The following is a 23,419-nucleotide window of genomic DNA, read 5'->3' as shown; positions in this document are numbered from 1 at the left end:
TGCTAGCAAGGACACTGATAGTTGCATAATGCTTGATTTGGCTTTCATCAAGGTTGAGACTGATTGATGTCTCAGGCTTTAAGTATTTTTGCTTTATACTTGTTGCGAGGACCTTGACAAAGTCTGGCCTGTTCTAACTTTGCCAACTTTTCTTCTTTTTCTTTCAGATTCGGTGGAAGTACATGATAGTAGATGAGGGCCATCGAATGAAGAACCATCACTGCAAGCTGACTCAGGTCTTGAATACTCACTATGTGGCCCCTCGGCGAATCCTGCTGACTGGGACTCCTTTGCAGAACAAGTTACCTGAACTTTGGGCTCTCCTCAATTTCCTTCTTCCAACCATTTTCAAGAGCTGCAGCACCTTTGAGCAGTGGTTCAATGCTCCATTTGCCATGACTGGAGAAAGGGTACTGTGGCAGTGTTTTTTTAAAAGATCAGAAATAAACCACTTTGATGAAAACAGAAAAGAGCTTACTCAGAAGGATTAGTGTTTGAACTTTAGTTATGTTAAGAATTTAGCATAACTAAAAGACCCCTCTTTTATAATACCAAAATTTTAAGGTTTAAACTGCATTTTTTGACTCGGTGTCAGTTTGGTTGTAAGATGCAAATAATCATTGCACATTCTTAGCATTCCATGTGAGAGAAGACGTTAACTAATATATTTGAGTTGCCTTGTAGTGACTTTTACAAACTTTTCTAGGTGGACTTAAATGAGGAAGAAACTATTCTGATCATCCGTCGTCTGCATAAAGTGCTTCGGCCCTTCTTGCTGAGAAGACTGAAGAAGGAGGTTGAGTCTCAACTCCCAGAAAAGGTTTGCAATGAGAGGAGTTTTGGAAGGGGTTTAATAATCTTTCTAAGCATTAAGTTTTGAGATTTATTTTGCAGAACAGGACTTCTATAGTGTGTGTTTATACATAAAATTATTTTCTGATTTCAAAGGAAATTGTTTTTATTTCTGGATAATTATTTTGTCCCATTGTGTCCTCCTCTGCAATTCTGCATCCCTCTTCACAGAATAACAGCAACTAAAATTTAAAAAAAAGTAAATTTGAAGGTGTGATAAGGAAAAGTTGGTTTTAAGGTAAACTGGATTAAAACCAAACCAAACTGATATACTTTAGGGTGTGTTATGAGCTGACTGGCTAAATGGATGGAGAACTGTGTACAGATGCTTAGAGACAATACAAAGAAAGGCATTTTAAATTATTTTTCATCTTTGTAATCATGTAAATACTACTTATGTTGCAAATTTCTGTTCCTTCAAAAGTCAAATTCTCAATATCCTCAGAAGAATTTATTTGAGAATAAAAGATGTTTTCATTTGAAAACAATACTTAAATCAAACTACTGACAAATCCAGTAATAGGCATTGGAGAGGCAAAATTTTCAAGTTACACACACAGTCATACTCAGACCATGTTTCTTTTTGTTGCTATTATCTGAGAAAAGAAGTTTATCCAGCCATGAGGATTGAACCTGGGGGCAGAAGCCTACTCAAGTTCATTTGCTCTTGCAAATGTTGGTAAACAAGTCACTTCTCTTTAAGGAGTTTATACTCTTGTCTTTTTGAGAAGAAAATAACCTGATAGTTTTCTTCCTGTTTATATATTAAACATGAGGAATCTTACGCATCGTCTTTCCTTCATCGCTTGAAAGATTTCTAGCCTCTAGTGTGGTTTTGTTATGTTACAGTTTTTGTTTGACATAACTTAATAAAACTGTAGTGATTATAATCTGGACACTGGGCAATAGAAAAAAATCACATAAAATTGGTGTGTGAAGTCTTTCTGTTACTGTTTTTAAATCTAGTATGCAGTTAAGAACTAAATATAGTTTTGCAAAGCTGAGCAAGTCAGCCTGAATGTAGCAATCATACAATCAATACTGTATTAATTCCTAGTGTTTTAGTGGATGTTGAGAAAATGGTGGCAGTCTAGATAAACATTATGCCAGTTAGACTCTATAATTACTAGATACATAGTGATGATACTTTTATGATGCTTTGCTTGATACTTTTATAATACTTAACACACAAAATAAATTCAATTGGTTATTAAACATAAAATAGTTTTTTAGTTGCATGTTAATTTCAAAATTAGTTTAAAGTTATTTTTTTTAGATTTTAAAAATTAGAGAGTGAGAAATAAAGTATGTTTGGTAATCTTGCAGTTGCATCTTTAGGATCCAGCTGTCTCGCTGCAGCTGTGACTCATAAATACTCGTTTCTGTGCTTGCAGTTGTATTGCTGGTCATTGAAACTTTATGTGGCGATCTGGTAGATAGAAGATTAATAGGGTTTTTTTGTTTTGTTGTAGAATGACAAGAACTTGCAGTTAGTTCTGACTAACATTATTATGCCAGCATGTTCATGGTTTGGGTTTTTTTTTTTTTAAATACCAGGTGGAATATGTGATCAAATGTGATATGTCAGCTCTTCAAAAGATCCTGTACCGTCACATGCAAGCCAAGGGGATCCTTCTCACAGATGGTTCTGAAAAAGACAAGAAGGTACAAAAGAAAGACTAAAATATGAAGGAAATAATGTATTATGAGTGAACATGTTAATAACATGACTTCTGTTTTATAAAATTAATGTATAGATCCTTACTGCAGGTATCTCCCAGGGGAAGAGAAATTTCAGGCATGCCTTTTAGTTACAATACAGCAGCTATTCACAAGGATTTGTAGTTGCACTCAGTTGTATTCAGTGTAGTTGTACTGCCTTCCTGCAAACAAGCAATGTTTGAGAAAAAACTTCATTTTCCTTGGCTGAGCTTAATTCAGTAATATATCTGAATAATTGTGGTTGTGGGAGTGATGGCTAGAGATGATCATTTATCTTGTTTTTCAGAGCTATTAGTTAAGTCTTGTTTCAGTTAGCTAGGACTGTATGCTTGCATTCATCCTTACAAGATCTGTTGGTGACAAAATTCTTTGAGATCAGTAAGATTAAAAGTCATATAGTCAGACTTAGACTTTGTAGTTGTAAATGTTGGTTATGCTGACATGGGGTTTGATCCAGTCACTACTGAGTAAAGAAATTGCCCTTCTTCAACTTTTCATGTGATAACAAATTTGAAATATAGTAAATGCGAAATACTTTGAACAGACACTACAGAATATCTAGAATATATAAGAGTTTCAGTTTGCACTCTCTAGTGTGTATATATAGTGCACATATAGTCTTTCCATTATCCTTTTTCATGTTGCATTGGTACAAAGAAATATTTTGGTGATTTTTCTCTTCAGTATCTTACTTTACCTTCCTAGTTCTTTGCAGTCAAATTGTTTTCTTTACTGGTGCTTAATTAAACTCTAGAAAAAGGGCTCTTTTTGACTGGATATTGAAATGCATCTTCATAGTTTGAACACTTTTTAGACATTAATTCATATTCCTCAGTTGTATTTTTAATGCATTTTTTTCAGTTTGGTGTCTTTATGTTTGTCCTAAAAAAGTTCATTTTGTATCACAGTCTTCCACTTCTTTTTCTGGTCTTTCTTTCATCTGCTCAGACATTTCCATGTATTTTTCCCTACCTGTTTCTCGACCTGTGTGATTAACCGGTTAAAATTGCCTTTGCTGTCATCTGAACACTTCCCTTGCCTTCCACTCTCCCCAGGGGGCTAAAATTTTTCCTTTCTTGCAACTCTCTCCTAAATGACTTTTTTAAAAAATGTTAAATCAAACTCTGTTATCACTGCTACCTGTTGTCAGTAAAGGGAGGTGGTTGTTAAGATTGCTTAGCTTCAATGATAAAGCAACCATTGTGTTATGAAAAAAATCATGTCCTTCTGCAGCTCTGGCCTGGACCCAGCTGAGATTAGAGACAATTCACTCAGATGGAAAGCTCTAGGAAATTATTTTTATAACAAATATGAACTGCATTTTTGGAGCAAATTAGACATGATCTTAGAAAGAACAAAACCCAAGTTTTAAATATATGGAGTGCCCCCTTCAAATGGACTATCTCTAGATGAAAGTTATGATTTCGGTGTACTTCCCAGAAAAGTCTAGAATATTGCTAATATATGTTATAATTAAGTACTGAATTTTCCCCTAGTTTACAACTCAAAATTGATCAAAATTAGCCAAAATTATTTTGGCTAAGATTTTTAAAATAAATCTGAATTAGTCATATAGCAGACTTGGAATACTGATGCCACTCTGATCACATTTTTATAAAGTGGTAACAAAACAAAATGGCATTAGAAAGCAACAGGTTTTTGGCAACGTTAATATGATACAATGGTCTCAAATGTATGCTGACCAGCTGCAGTTAGTTTTTAACTGTGTAGTGTTACATCTGAGTGTCTGATGAGTGTCCTGGTTCTACAAGATTACCTGTAGTGTATGTTTTATTACCTGTAGTGTATGTTTTGAGAATATGCTTCCTTAAATAATATTACTCACAAAGTTGTTGAGCTTTAGCATTTTAGTATCTCTGGCCTGATGTTTTGCTTGGCCTGATGTTTGCTTGGAGTGAGAAACCCATATATTGAGTTAACGGATTAGAGAAGCTACTATGGAATTGAAAATAGTCCAACTAGAATTACTTCTGTTAGATGGTTCAGACACTATGAAGTTTGTATGTTTTCATAGTAAACAGTATAAATAAGCAGGACAGTATCAAGAATACTGCAGGTAGAAATCTAGTGAACTTTGTCAATTGCTTCCAGGTCTTCCTTTTTCATTACAGAGCATCCTTATGACAGATGAATTTATAGAGCAAGACAATAGTTTTTTGATTTTTGTTGTTTTGATTTGTCCTGGTTTGTTTTTTTCTTATTGTAGAGCTTTGGTGTGTTTTGATTTCCTTTTGGTTTTTTTTTAAATTAGTGATGTAATGTTTGGATTTGGGATAAAAGTATGTTGAAAGGGTATATTCATAAACTAAGAAATTAATTATTTGGTTTGGTTTTGTTTGTACCCATAGGGAAAAGGTGGAGCAAAAACTCTTATGAACACTATCATGCAATTGAGAAAGATATGCAATCACCCATACATGTTTCAACACATTGAGGTAAGACTGATAGATCTGATTTTGAGAGTTATTTTTATTCAGTAAAATAGGATAGGATAGTAGAAAACTGCTTCTAAAGCTTATGTGTGTGGGAGGAGACATCTCTGTCCACATAATTTATACTGGAAGGGACAGATTCAGAAAAAAATATGTATTATAGTCAACAAGTGCCATCTTTTTATTGATAATCCAAAGTCTGTTTTTAAAATAGTTAATTTTATGGAGCAGTGTCATTAAAAAGTGAAGAGTTTTTTGTTAATTTAACACAACCCAGAGCTATTTTTTGCATTTGCATACTCCAAATTCATTACGTATAGACGCTGGTTCAAAATATCATGTGTAGAATCTCTGTAGTTAGCAGACTGCTAATCTTCTGCAGTGTCGACTGCAATTGTTCTATTCTATCCATGTTGTTTTTCTGCAAAAATGTACTCTATATACCATCTCTCAATAGGACCTAAGTATAGCAATGTAATATATCTCAAAAGATATAAAGGCTAATAAAAATCTGGTATATAGCCAAATTTATGAAAATATAATTAAATGCCTACTGTGATATATTATTATTGTTATTGTTATTATTATTATTATTATTATTATTATTATTATTATTATTATTATTATTATTATTATTATTATTATTATTATTATTATTATTATTATTGTAGTAGTTTTCTCTCTTCGTGATCTTGTATGCTGAGTAATTAAATTGAGTAATTTGCAGATGGATCATCTACTGATCAGTATAAATTAATAATCGGTATTTTACCGTGTTTGTAATCTGGTAAAATGTGTGCTGCAGAAGTCAGTTCTGCAAATCATGAATTTCAAATAATTGTACAGGAAAACATTAAGCAGAGCACTGTTGCCACAAGGTGGTTTCCAAGAGTATGAACATAATTGAATGCAAACCACAGTACTCATATATTTAATTTGATTTCTATAAGAACTTGTAGTTTTGGACTGCTGTGTATTTTGTAATAAGTTTATTGCTTATAACTCTGCAGGAGTCCTTCGCTGAACATCTGGGCTACTCAAATGGGGTCATTAACGGGTAACTCTCTGTTTTTCCTGCTGTCCATAGTGTTGTATTGGAATTAATGATAACTTTATTTTTCTGGAAGCTACATGCTAGGGAACTCAAGCATTTCATACACAGGCAGAGGAAGTACAGGGCACATATGTAAAGCAAAATTTAGTAGTAATAGAAGTGTTACAAGATCTTTTCATGACTGTCTGTCTCCTTCATGATGGTAGACAGAAAAGACTCTTGTCTTCCTTTTCCCTTGTTTTGAAATAATATACCATCTGAAATTCATTGGGATGACTCTTCAGGAATATCTGTTAGGATTTTCTTCTCTTTATTGTTACTTTTGCCTTCTACTTTTCCTTTTTTACTATCTCTTTTCCAAATTAAAGTTGCATTTCTTCCATTTTCTGAAATGAAAAAGATTTGTTTTATTTTTCTTGACACTCTGTGCAGCTGTCAAGTTAATGGATGCTTTCTAAACAAAAAGTGTGTATGATCCACCTGACTTTCTTCCTGTTTAGGTACTAATGATATATTTTTTTCCTTATCTAGTATACCAGACTCTTTGTGTCCTTAGCTAGTATACCAAAATACTTGTCTCCCAAACAGTTTAGGCTGATTACAGATGAGTGCATATCAGAAGGCTATGTATCATCTGGATTTTGTGCCATTGCTAATGATAAATTGTATTTTGAGAGTGCTGACTCAAGGTTAGAGAAACATTGTATGAAGTTTATTCCTGTAAAGTGTATCACTGTGGTGTTGATTTAGATGCTCTGTTTACTTATATTCATATTCTGGGTTGTGGGTTGCATTTCTGTGCTAGGAGTTGGTTTTGCAATTCTTGCATAGAAGACAAAAGAGTAGCTAATCAAAGCAGCTAAATACTGTTCGGGATGACCAAGTTGTATGGCTAAAGAGTGTATGTCAGACTCCTGCCACTATCTCCATATGTTAGTTCCATTTGCAATACTTCACTTCTACATGTGTGGTAGTTGAGTGGAAAAGGGGGTAATTTCCAACAAATGCTTGGTGAATACAATTTAAAACTGCAGTGGCAACTGAAAGTTGTTTTTAATGCCAGTTGAAAACAAAGCAAGAGGTGAATGTCTTAGCTTATAGAATGCTTATTTAGCTAAGAAATAGCATTTGTTTTAATAAATAATGAAAAAGAATTGAGTGATTGAAAGCACAATTTCTGTAATTGAAAAAAATTCAGGAAAATGGGACTTTGCATGTGTTTATTTTCATCAACATGTGCAATTTTAAGGAAAGAAAAGTGCTATTAGTCTTGTTTAGATTAAGTAAATTAGTCTTTTTGTTATACTCTGACATGATAATGACTACAGACTTTTAAATGTGGGCTTATTCTGGTATTTACTTTGCTGCTTCTCTCCAACAGAGCTGAACTTTATCGGGCCTCAGGGAAGTTTGAGCTACTCGATCGTATTCTACCAAAGTTACGAGCTACTAACCATCGTGTGCTTCTTTTCTGTCAAATGACATCACTCATGACCATTATGGAAGATTACTTTGCATTTCGAAATTTCCTTTACCTGCGCCTCGATGGTAAGCTAAATGAGAAAAGGATAAATACTAAGATAAGAGGTAGTATCCTTCATTAGTTTGGGCATGCGAGCCCTGGGTTCTCCCACCAATATTTTCATAACAGTGTGTTGTGACTATACAAGAGTGAAAACAGGTTCAAAATACTGTTTATAATCTTGCAGGTGTATTTACCATGAAGTTATGCCAGTAGACCTTTCAGTGGCAGTTTAGTAGAATTTCTCATATTCTTCCAAACAAAGAAGGTACTGAGAAAGATGTACTTTTGCTTCTGTTGGTAGAAGTATTTCTCTCTGTCTCTTTCAGTGTTTTATTTTTTCTGTTTAATCTGCAGACCATTTGGTCAATGGATTCTTCTGATAAACATTCAGATCTATACCAGGAATGCAGCTTATGTATAGATTTGCTGCTTCGAGGCTCATCTCTTTTTCACATAGGGTTTAAAATCCAAGGTTCCCAATCAGTCATCACTATCTAAGTTACCTGAAAATCTTCTCATGATAAGAGATGATAATGCCAGTGTTAGGCCTGTATTCCAGTGGAATAAATTAATTTTTGTCTGTTTAAAATTCAGCTGCTATCATTCACAAGGTAGCTGAATTTCAGTGTGATGCCTGAATTTCACAGGATGATCAAAAGCCTCAATTTCTTCATGTGTAGATATGTTTTATTACTTCAAACAAAAAGATGGTTTAGAAACATTTTAGATACCAATATCTTTGTTCTGTTCAGTGTCTCTGTTGAGTGTTCAATATCTTTGTGGATGGTCTGGATGAGGAGATTGAATGTACCCCCAGTAGATTCACAGACCGCCCTTGGGTCACAGCAACCCCAGGCAGTGCCACAGGCTGGGGCAGAGTGGCTGCAAAGCTGCCACAGGAAAAGGCCCTGGGGGTGCTGGTGACAGCAGCTGAGCGTGAGCCAGCAGTGCCCAGGGGGCCAAGAAGGCCAAAGGCATCCTGGCCTGTGCCAGCAAAGGTGTGGCCAGCAGGAGCAGGGCAGGGATTGACCCCCTGTACTCAGTGAGTACCCACTGGAGAGGCCATACTCTCAGTTCTGTGTTCAGTTCTGGGTCCCTCGCTCCAAGAAGGACATTGAGGTTGCTGGAGCATGTCCAGAAAAGGGCAGCGGTTCTGGGTAGGGGTCTGGGACATACGTCCTGGAAGAGGCAGCTGAGGGAGCTGGGGCTGTTTAGCCTGGAGAAGAGGAGGGTCAGGGGTGACCTCATCACACTCTACAACTCCCTGAAAGGAGGCTGTAGCCTGGTGGAGGTCAGTCTCTGCTCACAGGCAGCCAGTGACAGGACGAGAGGACACTGTCTCAAGCTGCACTAGGGGAAGTTCAGGTTGGGCATTAGGAGGAATACAGAAAGAGAGATTGGACATTGGAATGGCCTGCCCAGGAACATGGGAAAGTCACCATCCATTAAAGTGTTTGAGGAAAGATTGGCTGTAGCACTTGTGATTGAGTACACAAGGTAGTGTTTGATCAAAGGTTGGACTCGATGATCTCAGAGCAAATCTATTTGATTTGCTAATTGAGTCCTGCAATTCTATGAAAGAAAAATTAAAAATAATCCCACGTGAGTTTTAAACCAGTGTGAAAGAAGTTTCCATTTTGGTCTTCTTCCATGATGATGATCTCTACTTCATACTGAGCTTCTTAAATAGTGATCATTTTTGCTTAATGTTTTATCTCATACATAGTAGTATTACATAGGACCAGCAGCATTTAGCAGAATGCTTTTTAGTAGAGAAGCAATGATTTCAGGTAAATACAGAGAAGAGTGTGAGTGAGACTTGAAGCTTCTTCTAAACATTTTTAACAGTGTTTTAAATTGACTCTTAACTTCATGCTTTAATCAGAAGAAAAAGTAGTACCAAGAAATATTCTCATATTTTATTAATATTAATGAACATGAAGTTGAACCAGTATTATCCTTGAATGTAAAATGGGTTTATGAAATGGACATACAAATGAGCTATCTCACTGTGCCATAGAATGCCAAAACTGTCTGAAGAACAGAGGGCATGCTAACAAAGCCCTCTTCATACCTCTGGCCTGCATGTGCTTTAATACTTCTATTCAAGACAAATAAATTACATTACATTTTAAATGTTTTAGATAACTTTACATCATGTATTTTTAAATGGATTCCTTTTCATGCTAGAATATTTATGGCAAGACACAATATGGTAAATACACCTCATTGGCTTTTTCAGGTAGTTTATTAAATTGCATAAACCATTCTTTTTCCTTTCCAGTTTCATAATGACAGATACTTTCATACTGGGATATAATCTATCCAGGTTCTGCCCAGATGACTTCTTACATGGAGTGTTTCCTACTCAGTTCACAAGCTTATTGGGTTCACTGTGTCAGCAGTGGGCTCGCAGTTTGGCTGTGTGATTGTGGTGGCTACAGACGGGTGGAGTTAATTTTCCTCCTAGCAGCCAGTGTAATGCTGTGCTTTGCACTTGTAACACCACCAGTGACATCACCCTGGTTAGGCTATTGCTGAGCAGCGCTTGCAGTGTCAAGGCTTTCTCTCCAAACACACCTTTCCCCCAAGGCCTGTAAGGCTGCATTGAACTGGCACCCAGGTAAGACAGCTGACCCAGGCTGACCAAAGGGTTACGAACAGCCATAAACCTGAACCAAAACCTGAGGGAAAAGTGGAGGATGCAGGGACATTGCTTGCCATGGCATTTGTCTTTCCAATTAGTCATTACAGGTGCTGAGACCCTGCTTCCCAGGAAGCAGCTGGACATCTGTTTGCTGCTGAGAAACGTAAATAAATCCCTCTTCTTGTCCTTGCACACACACCTTTCACTTCTATTAAGCTGCCTTTTTCTCAGTACAGGAGCTTTTCTGTTTTATTTCCTCCCCATGTAATGCTGAGTGTGGGGAGGCAGGGGTCTATATGTGGAAGCCAGTTGGGGAACAACCCACCATAGTAATAAAAAAAAATTTGCCATGTCATCTTCTATGCATATATCACCCTCAAGATGGGACATTTTAAGAATTTGCAGTCTTTTGGTATTAACTATGACTCCCAAGGCAAATAGTGACATTTTGATAAATCTCTGTATAAGTAGCTTTTAAGAATATTTAATGCTGCTCTAGCCAGAAGGCATTAATCAAAACTAGAGCTCTCTTCTGTTTGTATATAGTAGTTTCAATTGAAATTTATATGAGTTACAAAAAGGTATAACAATGTTAGCCAACATTTTAACATCTACTTTAAAAATGTCAAAAGAAATGCATTTAAAGAGACCTTTAGAAGTACATCTCATAGGTGTGATAGACAGTTGACCTAAACATTCATGGCCAGTGTTATGGAAAATGTGGCAGAGATGTCAAAAAGCAGTGCGCTAAAATACCCTTTCACATGTAGTTTTAGCAACAGATGTTACATTTATATTATTTCCGTTCACAACTTTAGTATATGATATTTTTAAATTCTTTTTTTCAGGCACAACAAAATCAGAGGATCGAGCTGCTCTGTTGAAGAAGTTCAATGAACCTGGATCACAATACTTTATCTTTTTGCTGAGTACAAGGGCTGGAGGGCTAGGCTTAAATCTCCAGGCTGCTGACACTGTTATAATCTTTGACAGTGACTGGAATCCTCATCAGGTTGTATTTATTTTCTTATCTTCATAAAATGTGCAAAGAATCCATGATGATTTTTTGAACTGCTTCTTTAAATAGATGATGTAGCCTGGGATGAAAGGAAAAAATCCAAGGAAGAGATAAAATGCTGCTTTGAGAGGAATTAGTGAGGCAAACTGCCACAATCAGGAAATGTTTTCGTTTGAATAGGTGAACTAATTCTGTGCCTATATATATATTTTATCTGAGTCTTGGAGTATCCTCAGTGCTAGGAGTGTTATAAACTTGCTTCATTTGTATAACTGTACTCATTCTTTAACCCTTAGGATATAGTAACCAGCTCACTGGCCTTTGGTAGGTAGTTTGTAATACTTCAGTAAAGTATTACACACCATGCTGAATGCTGCCTGTCTCATGAAATAAGGTGACCATGTGAGTGACCATGTGAGTCTTGGTCTGAGGACAACTTACTCCGTGGTGGTTAGTAGTAACTAGATACCAGAAAAAGACGATATCACACCCACTTTGACTTGTTTTAAAAAGCCAAAAGGGGTAGCTTGAATTATGCCTTTGCCACCTTTTTTTTTCCCTATTTGTAAGAAAGTAAATTCAATATCCCTGGAAGTGCATAGTTGTGTGCGTGTTTTCGGTTATTGTGCAAATGTATTCAATTCACATAATACTCAATGACCACATGTAAAATGTACGGGAGGCGAGACTAAAAAGAGTTTTACTATCTGTGTTCACTCTCTCTGTTAAATTATTCTCTGTGTTCTTTGCCTAATAGGACTTGCAAGCCCAGGATAGAGCTCACCGAATTGGTCAGCAGAATGAAGTTAGAGTCCTGCGACTGTGCACTGTGAACAGTGTGGAAGAGAAGATACTTGCTGCGGCAAAGTATAAGCTGAATGTAGATCAAAAAGTTATTCAGGCAGGAATGTTTGATCAGAAATCTTCAAGCCATGAAAGGAGAGCTTTCCTCCAAGCTATATTGGAGCATGAAGAAGAAAATGAGGTAAGGTGGTTAGAAATAATTACTCAAGAAGTACTGACTCTTCTTTTATTCATCATTTACAAAGATTGTCATAACTCTTGAAATTAAAAATTTCATTATCATTTCTTACCATCCATTTAGAGAAATAACTTAATTTTTATCTTTTTTTATGGTCACAGTATTAGGTTGAAAACTACTGGTTATGATGTAATGGTTATGGTTAAATCTTAGTGTAGAATTATGCTTTCCAACTTAAAACCCAATCTAGCCTTTATAATTTTGGCAAATAATTGCATTCAAACAGAGATTTTTTTCCAGAACACATTATAAACCATTTCCTAAGTCCAATATATGTGTTCTGCTAGGCACTTTGATTTTCAGACGTGCTGAGCAGCTAGTACTACCTAGGTTCAGTTTTGAAGGACCCTGCTTATTGTACTTCATTTGGAATCTATTTAAGAGTTAAGATCTGCTTTGATATGCCTTGGGCTTAGGACAAGCCCAAAAGTAACTGTTTCTTTCTGATGCCATGTCTGGCCCAGACTTCTCATCACCACTTTCTCTTTCAGAAATAATTAGCTGTTTTAAAAGAGCTGTCAAGTCTTTGCTTTTAAAAGTGGGAAGTGAGGTTCTTTTAATAGTGGGAAGTGAAGGACACTGAGTGTCCTCTTTTCATTGTGTTCTTTAATGGAACTCTGAGTATGGAATGGTAAGTCTATTCTTTCACCTGTCATTGCAGATTCTTCCCTTAATTTGAACAAAATTCAATATTTGGACAAAAGCTGTATTTGGGAGAAATTAAATAAATGTGTCAGTTATACTGATGACGCACAAAGAGAAATTTTTGATCAGCACTGAGTTTTTCCCAACTTGAAAATACCCTGAACTGGTTAAAGACAGAGCTTTTGAGACCAGTCTTGCCTCTGAGTAGAGCTTGTGTGTGTGAATAGCGTGTACACTGATAGGAGATTCTACAGCCTGTGTTTCACTAGCATCTTCGTTATATGGAGTAAAGTTTCAAAGATCAAGGAGTTTACTTCTTTAGTCATTAATCCTCTTGTGTAAACTCTGCTTTGAGCATTTAGAAAAGCATGATTAAGATGAAATTTTGTGTTGTTTTAGCATTTTTCATAGAAATTAAAGAAGAGTGACAAAACTTTTTTATCAATAATTGTCTTTTATTTGTGGTGTTAATGCAGAAATTTGGTGATATATGTATGTACCATTTTTGATTAAGTAAATCTGTAGTTCTAAAGCAGACCACACTTTCTATATGAGTAGGAAACCAGCAGACATTTTCAGTAATCCTGTGAATTTTTTAAAAAATTGGAGTACATTTGTTTCTGAAGCATTTATCTGACAGTGTTTTAGAAGTCAGGGCTGCTGCTAGGCCTGCGTGACATGCCTTATTTTGTAGATGACTTCAGAACAATTTATTTCTTGCGTGTTATATACTTAATCTGCCATCCTGAAGCAAGCAGATTTAAAAACTGTTTATTTGCCATAGCCCACCATCAGTCTTTAAAGCATTGATGTTGCAGTCTGACTCCTAGCTGAAGCTTTCAATTAATACTTCTTTATGAACAGACACTATTCAAAACTCTGCCCAAACACTCAGCCTCTTGAGGACGAGGAAGAATTGAATGTGCACCATCCTGCAATGGTCAGCCATTGCTCCTTCATTGCAGCAGCACTGAGTGTCAAGTGGGAGATTGATGGGAAAAAAGTAAACCTCTCACTTAAATTATCAACAATATTGACACAGCTTTGACTTACAGATGCAAACTGTCACATCTAACAAAGATATCGTTTACTGATAATCTAGTTAAATATTCCCATGCTAAGCAAGCTTTAAACTTTTCACATTTGAGCGTAGAGTACATACATTCTGTTAATCCTTTTTCAGTAGTTTTTTTAAGTTCAGCATCAAGACTCCCCTTAGTTTTATTTCTTATTTCCTTTTTTGATCCATTTTGACTTTAGCAGTACTTGATAAAGCAGGGAGATAATTTCTGTGTATTTAGAAAGATTCGTTAGAGTAATAGCAGTGTATAACTACATAGCAGTTACTTGTTCTAAGTGTAATTTTTTGTAGGCAGTTGAGTTTATTTATAATTTTTTCTTCTGCAAAGCCTACCTGTTTGGCAACAGGATTATTCAGCCTAACTGCTGATAATGTGGACACTGTTGTTACAGCTTCTACTGTAAGATCACTTATTTTTTTCAGGTCAGAAGTTACTCTAAGATAATAAGGAAGTATGTGGCTCTTTCATGATGGTCACATTTATAAAAGAATCTTTTTTTCTCTGTGTGAGTAACCATGGGACTTCCTTTTCATGAAGAGTGAAAGAGCAATGACTAGAAGTGAGAAGAGCTAACTCTCTTAATCACTTTCCCAGTTGCCTGGTTCATGTTAAAATCTAAATTATATGTTCATTAAGGTACAAAGGTGTTCCTTGAGAATTGCATTAATGAGAACTGGTTTGAGTTTTTTTCTAAAGTGTAGAAATCCAGACACTTGGGGAGGGGAGATGTGAGGAAATACTTAAATGACTTACTATTTCTGAAAAATAAGCTACAGGATATTAGCTTTTTGGATGCTAAATGCAGCATTCTATACTCCCATTAAACTGGGCTCAAAACATGAGTTTTTAGGAAGAATTTAGGTCTGTAGCATAGTGTAATATTTGTTCAGAAAGCCCTGCGTAGAGTGACCTGTTGTCTGTGGTTTCAGAATAGTTCAGAGAGGAAGTCTGAATATTTTGGGCTTTGTTTTAAAGTGGGTATCATAATGGTTTCAGCTTTAATATTTTCAGTTGAACACTACAGTTCTAAATTGTTTACTAGTGACTCTTTCTGTTTTTATTAAATAATCCATTTTGCAATAAAATTTTCACATCTCAATTTGTAAGCAGAAAATGGTCAAGAGAAAGTGATTCAGGCAGGGTTATTTTCCAGCATAAAAACATGTTTTGTTCTTTTCATTTAATCAGGAATTTTTCAGTCATCTTGCTTTGATGGGAAAAAACCCTCAAAATCTAGAATGGTATTTCTGAAGGAATATTGTAGAATAGCAGCGCAGAAAAACATCTGTTTTAACCAAAGCACTGACTGTGTTTCTGAGCCAAGAAAACCACAAGCCAAAATTTCCTGATTTTGTATTTGGTCATTTCCTCATTCTCAAATTTTGAAGGGAGTAATAATTGTCATTTGTCATTCCTACCATCTTATTTTGTTACTTCTGAATAGCTGAACACTTTAAAAGGTTTCATTTCAGTTTAAGTGCTCCCACATGTTGTCAGAGAAAGAGGACCAGTGGAGCTCTGAACTGAGGGAGACTGTTAGTTCAAGGTGCATGTGAGTACTTCCTAATAATTTTATCCATCTTTCTAACCAGGAAGAAGATGAAGTTCCTGATGATGAGACACTGAATCAGATGATTGCTCGACGTGAGGAGGAGTTTGATCTCTTTATGGTGAGGATGTGTAATCACAGAAAAATCATCTTCTTCTAGTGTTTTTAATAAAAGCCTTAACCTTTTTATCACTCAGGTTTGTCAAAACTTTACTAGAGAAGTAGGTTTTATTTACTTGTGTTGTTCATCTGAGGAAAAAAGTGTAGTCTGCTTAAATACAGAGTTCCTCAAGTGACACAGAGTCTTCAGAGATTACTTGCTGTCAGTGAAATAGTGACAATCTAGAGGAAGAGTTTGACACAACCTGAGAAATTTATAGTTGAAAAGTGTCAGTCACAGTTTGTCTTGCTAATTCTACAGCATACTATTACTATTCAACATTTTGTCTTACTTGTGAACTTTGATATTGGCAAGGACAGCTACAGGAACTTAACAGGGTCATAAATTAGTAGACTAACAGTGCTGTTTTCTTGGTGAGTTAACTGAGGTATTGTTGATGGTTTTATTAGGAATCAGCTGCATCTCTGCTGCTACAACTGTTGCAACAGCTATCAAAATAGAGCTAGTGGTTCAAATGTGAGCCACTTCTTTTTATTACTACTTCCCTTTTTGTTTATGATACTTCAGCACTGATGGAATAATTACTGAAACGCCTTTGTAGGCATAGCTCTTGCCTTTTAGTGTTTGTACAGTCTGAGGATTGCTAGAGGACCCCTGGGCTCCACTGACACCAGTACAGGGCAATACTTAAATACCGAAGGTAAAGCACCATGCCCTCTAATTCTACAGAGGCAGCTTTCTTCTGCAAGGTGAAACAAGACACTCCTGTGCATAAATGGATGTGTATCTGGTGGTATCTGCAGAAACAACTGCTGATAGGATCAATGCAAAACCTGTGTGCCCAGTACAGGTTTTATTCCCTCATTGTCTTCTGCTTATGAATTCGTCTGTAAAAATTTGCTGTTACACAAGCATGCAGGGGCCCTTTTTCTGTAAGTTACAATTGTTCGTGTACACTGTTAGAAAAGGCCATATTCCCCCGTATGACTCTTCTTTTTCTCTTGCTGATTTGCCAATTTCGTGTTTTCGTGCTGGGCTTCATTAAGAGTTACTCAGAACTGAAATCAGTAAAGCCAGGTTGCAGAGAAAAGGAGTGCTTACAGACAGCTGTCTTTTTAAACTTTTCAATCAGTGATTTGAGTGTAAGGAGATTTACATGACACAAATCAAAAGATGGCCATTTGATCTAAAACATAAAAGAAATAAATTTTATCTGAATTATTGAATGAACATACCCTGATTTCTGTGAATGTGGATTTGCAGCTAGAAAAGAGCTTCTGATTTCTCCTTCAGACCCAGAAGAAAAGAACTAATCCATGGTTGAAAGTAGATGAATTTGTATCTGTTTTCTTCAACTTGTAGTATTAAATTTGAAGGCTATTTAATATTAAAAAAGTTGAGGAGCCAAGAGTAAAGACAGTTTTGACAGAATCACAGAACATACTGAGCTGGTAGGGACCCACGAAGGTCGATTCCAGCTTTTGGGCCTGCACAGGACAAGCCAAGAATCACACCATGTGTCTGAGGGCATTGTCCAAACATTTACTGAATTCTGTCTGGCTTCGTGCTGTTACATCTTCTCTGGGGAGCCTGTTCCAGTGCTCCACGACTCTCTGGGTAAAGAACTTATCCTGATATACAGCCTAAACCATCTCTGACACAACTTTAGGCCATTCCCTTCAGTCCTGTCACTGGTCACCACAGAAGAGATCAGTGCCTGCCCCTCCTCTTTTCCTCACAAGGAGCTTGACTGCAATGAGGTCTCCCCCCACTCTTCTCCAGACTGAAGAAAGCAGGAGACCTCAGCTGCTCTTCATAAGGGTTCCTCTCAAGGCTCTTCACCATGTTTGTGGCCCTCCTTTGGACACTCCCCAATAGTTTTGTATCTCTCTTACACTGTGGCACCCAGAGCTGCCCCCAGCACTCGAGGTGAGGCTGTCCCAGCTCAGAGCAGAGCAGGACAATCCCCTCCCTTGCCTGGCTGGCCATGCTGTCCCTGATGTCCCCAGGAGACGGGTGGCCCTCCTGGCTGCCAGGGCACTGCTGACCATGTTCAACTTGCCATCAGCCAGGACCCACTGGTCCCTCTCTGTGTTGCTGCTTCCCAGCATCTCATTCCCCAGTCTGTCAGTACATCCCAGGGCTGCCCCATCCCAGAAGCAGAATCTAGCTCTCAGCCTTTTTGAATGTCATATGGTTGGTAATTTCCCAGTCCTCTCATTTGTCAAGGTCTCTTTGCAGTCCCTCCCTGCTTTTGAGGTAGTGACTAGATCCTCCCAGTTTTTTTACTGTCTGTGAACTTGCTTAGTATCCCTTCAAGTCTTGCATCCAAGTCATTTGTGAAGCTATGTGAGCTGAATCTATGTTTTTCGTATTAATTTACGTGGAAGTTTTCAAGGGAAAGTAAGGAGTTGGTAGTAAAAATTTTAAGAGGCAAAACTACATGCTTTGAAAGCCAGGGTTTGAAAATAGTAAGATAGTAAGATTGTAGTTAAATATTAATGGCTAAGAAATAATTTAAATTGTTAATACAAAAAACGGTTTTAATTTTTTGCAAAGGGTTTGTCTATAAAAGAAAAATGTGAAAAGTAAGTTTGGCAGTCAGAGCTATTTGTCTTTTTATCAATATTTCAAGTCTTACATAGTCAGATAAAAAACAAAAGGTAGTCTTTATTTTCCTTGCTGTAGTTATACCTGTGCCACTTCATTCCCTTTAAAAGTTGTGCATATGTAATCAGAATTCAGGAGTCTGCAATACCCAACAAAAATGTGTTTGGGTGTCTTAGTGTCTTAGGTGTGTAAAAGCATGTATTTTACTTATTTGAAGTGAGCAACAAGAAAGATCAGTTCCATGAGCATCTTTTCTATAGTCACTTTGCAGGTTAGAAGTGTTGCAGGACCTGAAATGTGGCTGTGGAGCTAAATACACTGTTCAGGGAGAAGATGTGTACAAGTGGACTTTGTTCCTGTGGCTTTTAGAGGCTTCACATCATAAAAAAAATTGGAAAATACTCAGAGAAAAATCAGGTGGTTTGTGTGACCTGTACAACTCTGGTCATTTTGTAAGAATGCTTCAATAAGCTACTTCTCTGGAAAAGAAATAGTTCCCTTTACTGTTAAAACTGCTTAAATAAAGTAAAGAAAACATTAAAAGAACATGATTTTTTATGTAAAAATGCCTTTCAAGTGGAAGGCCAAATGGGTACCAAAACTCCAGTTGTGCTATTACAGTTAATCTCCTTGAAGTGAAAATGGCAATCTACTAGAACTGGGTGTATAAATTACAGATTTTACACAGAGTGATTTGAATGTTTTTTTTCAAGGGCTATCTTAGTTATAATTTCAAAACTTTTACATGGAATGGTTTTGATGTTTCTTCCAAGGACTCTTCTAGTTATAATTTGGAAAGTTTAAGATAACCATCCACAGTTCAGAGGACAATAGTGTTCTGTGGTTTTTCTAAACTGGAAATTTTAGGGCTTGAGTGTGCCAACGTTCAAGTTCTATGCTTAGGTTTAAGTAGTGGTAGCATATTATTTTTAGCATTTAGGCCTTATTGATGACAGAAAACATATCATTATTAGTTATATAAAAATAATTTAGATGTCTCTTGGAAGCACAGGTTTTGGAAAGAGATGGGAAGATAGAACTGGAGGTTTCCCAGGTGTAAATATGGTTTGAGTAGTATCCTCAGGAAAAAAAAAAAATCTGTTTATATCTCTGATATCTCAGATTAACTGAGATTACTTCAATTTTCCTTCCCAAGCACTGTTATATCAGAAAACAGCTACTATAATACACTATCTTAGTGTTCAGTTTTTGTGTTAGACAGAGAAACATAGTCATTGGGGAAAAAATACAAAGTTTCAGCATTGAGTTCATGTTTTTAATGGCATAAAAATATGATGTCTTTTGACTCCATTCAGGTTCTCAGCTAAATAATAGAAATAGAGCAGTCTATTTAATTTATCCCATTTGAGCTGTCTCTTGGTGCAGCTGTCTGGTTGTCATATTAGAATAATCCAAGCCACATGTTTGGCTTGAATGAGACTTCTTGAAATTAATTCAAATTGAATGGAATGTTCTTTAATAGGTGAAATATGGAAGTCTGCTATAAAAAACTATAGGCTGCATATCCCATTCACTGTTGTCTGAAGTAATAGGGAGCAGGGAAAACGCCCATGTATTTATAGTTGCTTCTTTAACATAGTTGGACCTGCAGACTGAAGACTACTTCTTGCTTTCTGCTTTTCACTGAGTTTAGAAATTGGATAGTGCACAAGGGAAGGTGATGAAAACAAGTTGTAAGATGAACTTCCTGAGGTCGTGTTTTAGAAATGCTTGTGTTTGAGAAGTCCCAAGATGAGCGATGATTCAGCATGTTCAATGGTGCCATTACCAAGCCTCAGGTTTTAAATTTGGCTGGGTTTGAGCTGTCCCTCTGGAGAGATAATACCTCTGAATTAATGCACGTCTGTTTTGGCTAACAAGGGAGTCATTTGTACATAATTGAGAATGGTTTTTTATGAAGTTTTAGTGGCCAAAGCAGTAGCCTCATATGATGCTACAGCCAATTCTGATGCCAGTCTATTTAAATATTTTTTTTCAAATAGAAAAGTGAAATGTTGGTGGCCATCTGGTTGTTTTCTCTGCTTAGCAGCTGATTACTGAGTGTTAAGTATGGTATGAGTCTTCAAAAGGCCAATTTGAAATGCCTATTCATATTATCTGATTTGAGTACTTAAGGCAATGCAGGTGCAATTCATGGGACCATGAGGGCCAGGTCAGTATGTAGTCGACAGAGGTGGATGCTTCCCCAGGAGGATTATAAAACACCTCACTGATAAGTCAACAGTAGATTGTAGGAATGTATCGTCTGTCTCCATGTCTGAGCTATTGTTCACCACATGTGAAATGAATGATTATTTAAATTTCAGCTGAAAGTATTAGCATCACCTTCTTATATTTGTAGCACTTCACCTAAGCTTATCTGATATTTTTGCATTTTGATTTTTGTCTGGTACAACAATAAAATCAGAAAAAAATTCAGGGGTTTAAGCGTGTTGGCTTTCTGGCTCTGTGTAAACAAACCTTTCTCTGAATTTATTAGTTCTCCTTTGAGTCTTTGTTGCTTGTACCAACTTTTAAATTTTCTTCTAATATTCAGGGTAACAAAACTAGTGTATTTTTAGTTACTCTTTTTAATTACATAGTAGTAAAACCTTATGGGGACAGCAGTGTTATTGTGATCTGCTTTGTGTCACCTGGCAGTGTGTTGTCTTAGTTCCTTCAGTGAAATCTAGTTGTGAAATAGTGCATATGACTGGAAATTAACAATTGAGTGTAGCTTCTTTTTACAGATGCATTTTAGAAGTATTTAGGAATATTATGAAAGGGAGATGTCTGAGAAGGACTTTGTTTAAAGTTTCAAGAGTTATTTGAGAGGTGGGCATTGACGTATTTCACTTAATAATTGCCTTTAAAACTTTTTTATCCTTTGCCAATTGTCATTGCAGCGCATGGACATGGATCGTCGCAGGGAAGATGCCAGAAACCCTAAACGTAAACCTCGCCTGATGGAGGAGGATGAATTACCATCCTGGATTATTAAGGATGATGCTGAAGTTGAAAGGCTCACATGTGAAGAAGAAGAAGAGAAAATATTTGGAAGAGGATCCCGTCAGCGCAGGGATGTGGACTACAGTGATGCTCTCACAGAGAAACAGTGGCTGCGGGTAGGTTGTTGGTTGGTTGGTAGTTTTGTACACTTGAAATTTACACATTTGTGGTAGGTTTTTCTTCTCATTTTGGAGACTGCACTAGGAGAGCACAATTTTAGGCCTAAAATATCCTCATTATCCAGCTTTTGCTGCTATGTTGAAGATACAAATAAGTTTTGAACTGCTCTCCACAAACGTAAATCAGTGTTACTAAGTGCTGGGTCAGGACTATGATAGCATTCTATTACAAGTGTTCTTATTTGCATGGATCTTACATCTTCAGGTAGTTTTGCGTGTGTCGTCTTTCAGATGCATGAAGAATTGTTCAATATTCATGAAAACCGTTAGTCAGTATATATTTAAACTTTCTGGGCCACACAAGCTTATTATATTTTTTAATGCCTATATTTAATCCTTTTAAGAATCCAGAAATTTTCACTTAAATTTTCTTTCTCTCAGGCTATTTAATTTTCAAGTATTGAGCATTTATTAACTCCACTGAGATCAAAACATTTGGTAAATGATTTAAGAATTTTAAGACCTGAAAGCAAAGATTCTACACTAAACTAACACCAAATCTGGGATTTTGTCTCTTGCTGTTCTTTGAAATCTACATTCCATACACATGGATAATAATGCATGTGTCTTTTCAGTGTGGTAGTGAGAGCATGGTAAAAAGGTGATTGTTGGCAAGGCTTTTCAAAAAATTTGTTGTAGTATGATTTCCAAAATTTATAAATGAAATATTATAAGTGCAAAACTAATTTAAATGGTTTGACAAAGTAAGTTTTGTTTTAAAAACTTGTCTTTTTGATTACAGACAATAGCAACAAGAATATACAGTGTAGGTTTTGTGTAATTCCCTACAGATAGGTAAAAATCTTACCTACTTAGTTTAATATGGGATGTTTGGGAGACTGCATGGTGCAATACTGTACTAAGAGCTAATCCAGACCTGTTGCTTAGGGGAGAAAAGGCCTGAATTATTCGACAGCTGTAAGTTTAAGCAAGTCTGTGAAACTGCAGAGGTTTGATACCTGACATTTTCAAGTGGGGAAGAAAGATCTAAAAAATTAAATTCCTTTTTGAATTCTTGAAGATTTACCTTATCCTGCAGTGGAAGTGCATGCAGTATAGTGTACATCTACTCAGGGTCATTTTAAACTACTTCTTTTAATGATGGAACACTCTGGCTATGGCAGCATAGATGTTAGCTTTGGCTTTTGTGTTTTGTGGCTTCAGTTGGCTGTAATATTTGTTTTGAGGGCTTTATTGTCAAAAATAGAAGGCCTAAAAGAAATCCTGTGATCCCTGTCATACTGCAGGCAGAATCATACAGTCCCATGTAATTTATAATAGAAGTTCAGGATCTTACCTCTTCTAGGCATTTCTGAGCAGTGGATTTAGAAGTCTGCAGTGGATTGTTTCTGACTGTTTGGCTTGTATATTTTATTTTAATTTTCCTGTTGGATTTTCATTTAATTACATGGTCCTAGTAACTCTGCTCATGCAGAGTAGCCTGATAGCACTTTTTTTTTAATTTCTTTGTGTCATAGGAGAGTTGTATCCCAGTTGAGTAAGTTCAAAAAGTTTACCATGATTATGCAGTCTTTTCCCATAGTTCCTGTTTTCTGAGTCTCCTGATTGTTTTCAGTGACTTCCCATAGTTGTTGTCCATGTGACTGACTTCATTCTACAAGTTTGATCAAAAGCTAGACATCAGAATTCCAGATGCATCGTCATTTGAGTAAGGAGGAGTTCTTTCCATAACTTCTGTGGTACAACCTCATAGTTCAGTAGTTCATTTCCTAACATGGAAGGTATTGTCTCATGTTAAATTTTTGATCCAGTGTAAGACCTTAATCCTTTTCTGTGGCTCTACTTCCTTGCCAGCTTTTCAAAACCATGTTTAATACAGTCAGTCTTTCCTTCCTAAGAGGATTTAGCATATGCCCTTGTTGAATAATTCTCAAGTTTTCTTCAGCAAAA

At 36.4% G+C, this 23,419-nt stretch overlaps 1 protein-coding gene across 8 annotated transcripts in view; it reads left to right on the top strand.

Annotated features, from left to right (window-relative positions):
- The window catches only part of SMARCA2 (SWI/SNF related, matrix associated, actin dependent regulator of chromatin, subfamily a, member 2), a 117,946-nt gene that overhangs the window by 57,925 nt on the left and 36,602 nt on the right, over positions 1–23,419 (top strand). For all 8 annotated transcript variants that reach the window (XM_058043490.1, XM_058043495.1, XM_058043489.1 and 5 more), the window contains 10 exons: positions 168–410; positions 707–820; positions 2,410–2,517; positions 4,944–5,030; positions 6,038–6,084; positions 7,463–7,629; positions 11,102–11,265; positions 12,029–12,256; positions 15,633–15,710; positions 21,227–21,445. In XM_058043490.1, coding sequence (XP_057899473.1) covers positions 168–410; positions 707–820; positions 2,410–2,517; positions 4,944–5,030; positions 6,038–6,084; positions 7,463–7,629; positions 11,102–11,265; positions 12,029–12,256; positions 15,633–15,710; positions 21,227–21,445 — 1,455 coding nt within the window. The remainder of the gene's footprint in view (positions 1–167; positions 411–706; positions 821–2,409; positions 2,518–4,943; positions 5,031–6,037; positions 6,085–7,462; positions 7,630–11,101; positions 11,266–12,028; positions 12,257–15,632; positions 15,711–21,226; positions 21,446–23,419) is intronic.

This window comes from Melospiza georgiana, chromosome Z (genome assembly GCF_028018845.1).
Source record: "Melospiza georgiana isolate bMelGeo1 chromosome Z, bMelGeo1.pri, whole genome shotgun sequence".
Lineage (NCBI taxonomy): Eukaryota > Metazoa > Chordata > Aves > Passeriformes > Passerellidae > Melospiza > Melospiza georgiana.
The sequence above is the reverse complement of the archived record's forward strand: the minus strand, read 5'-3'. Positions and strand labels throughout refer to the sequence as shown.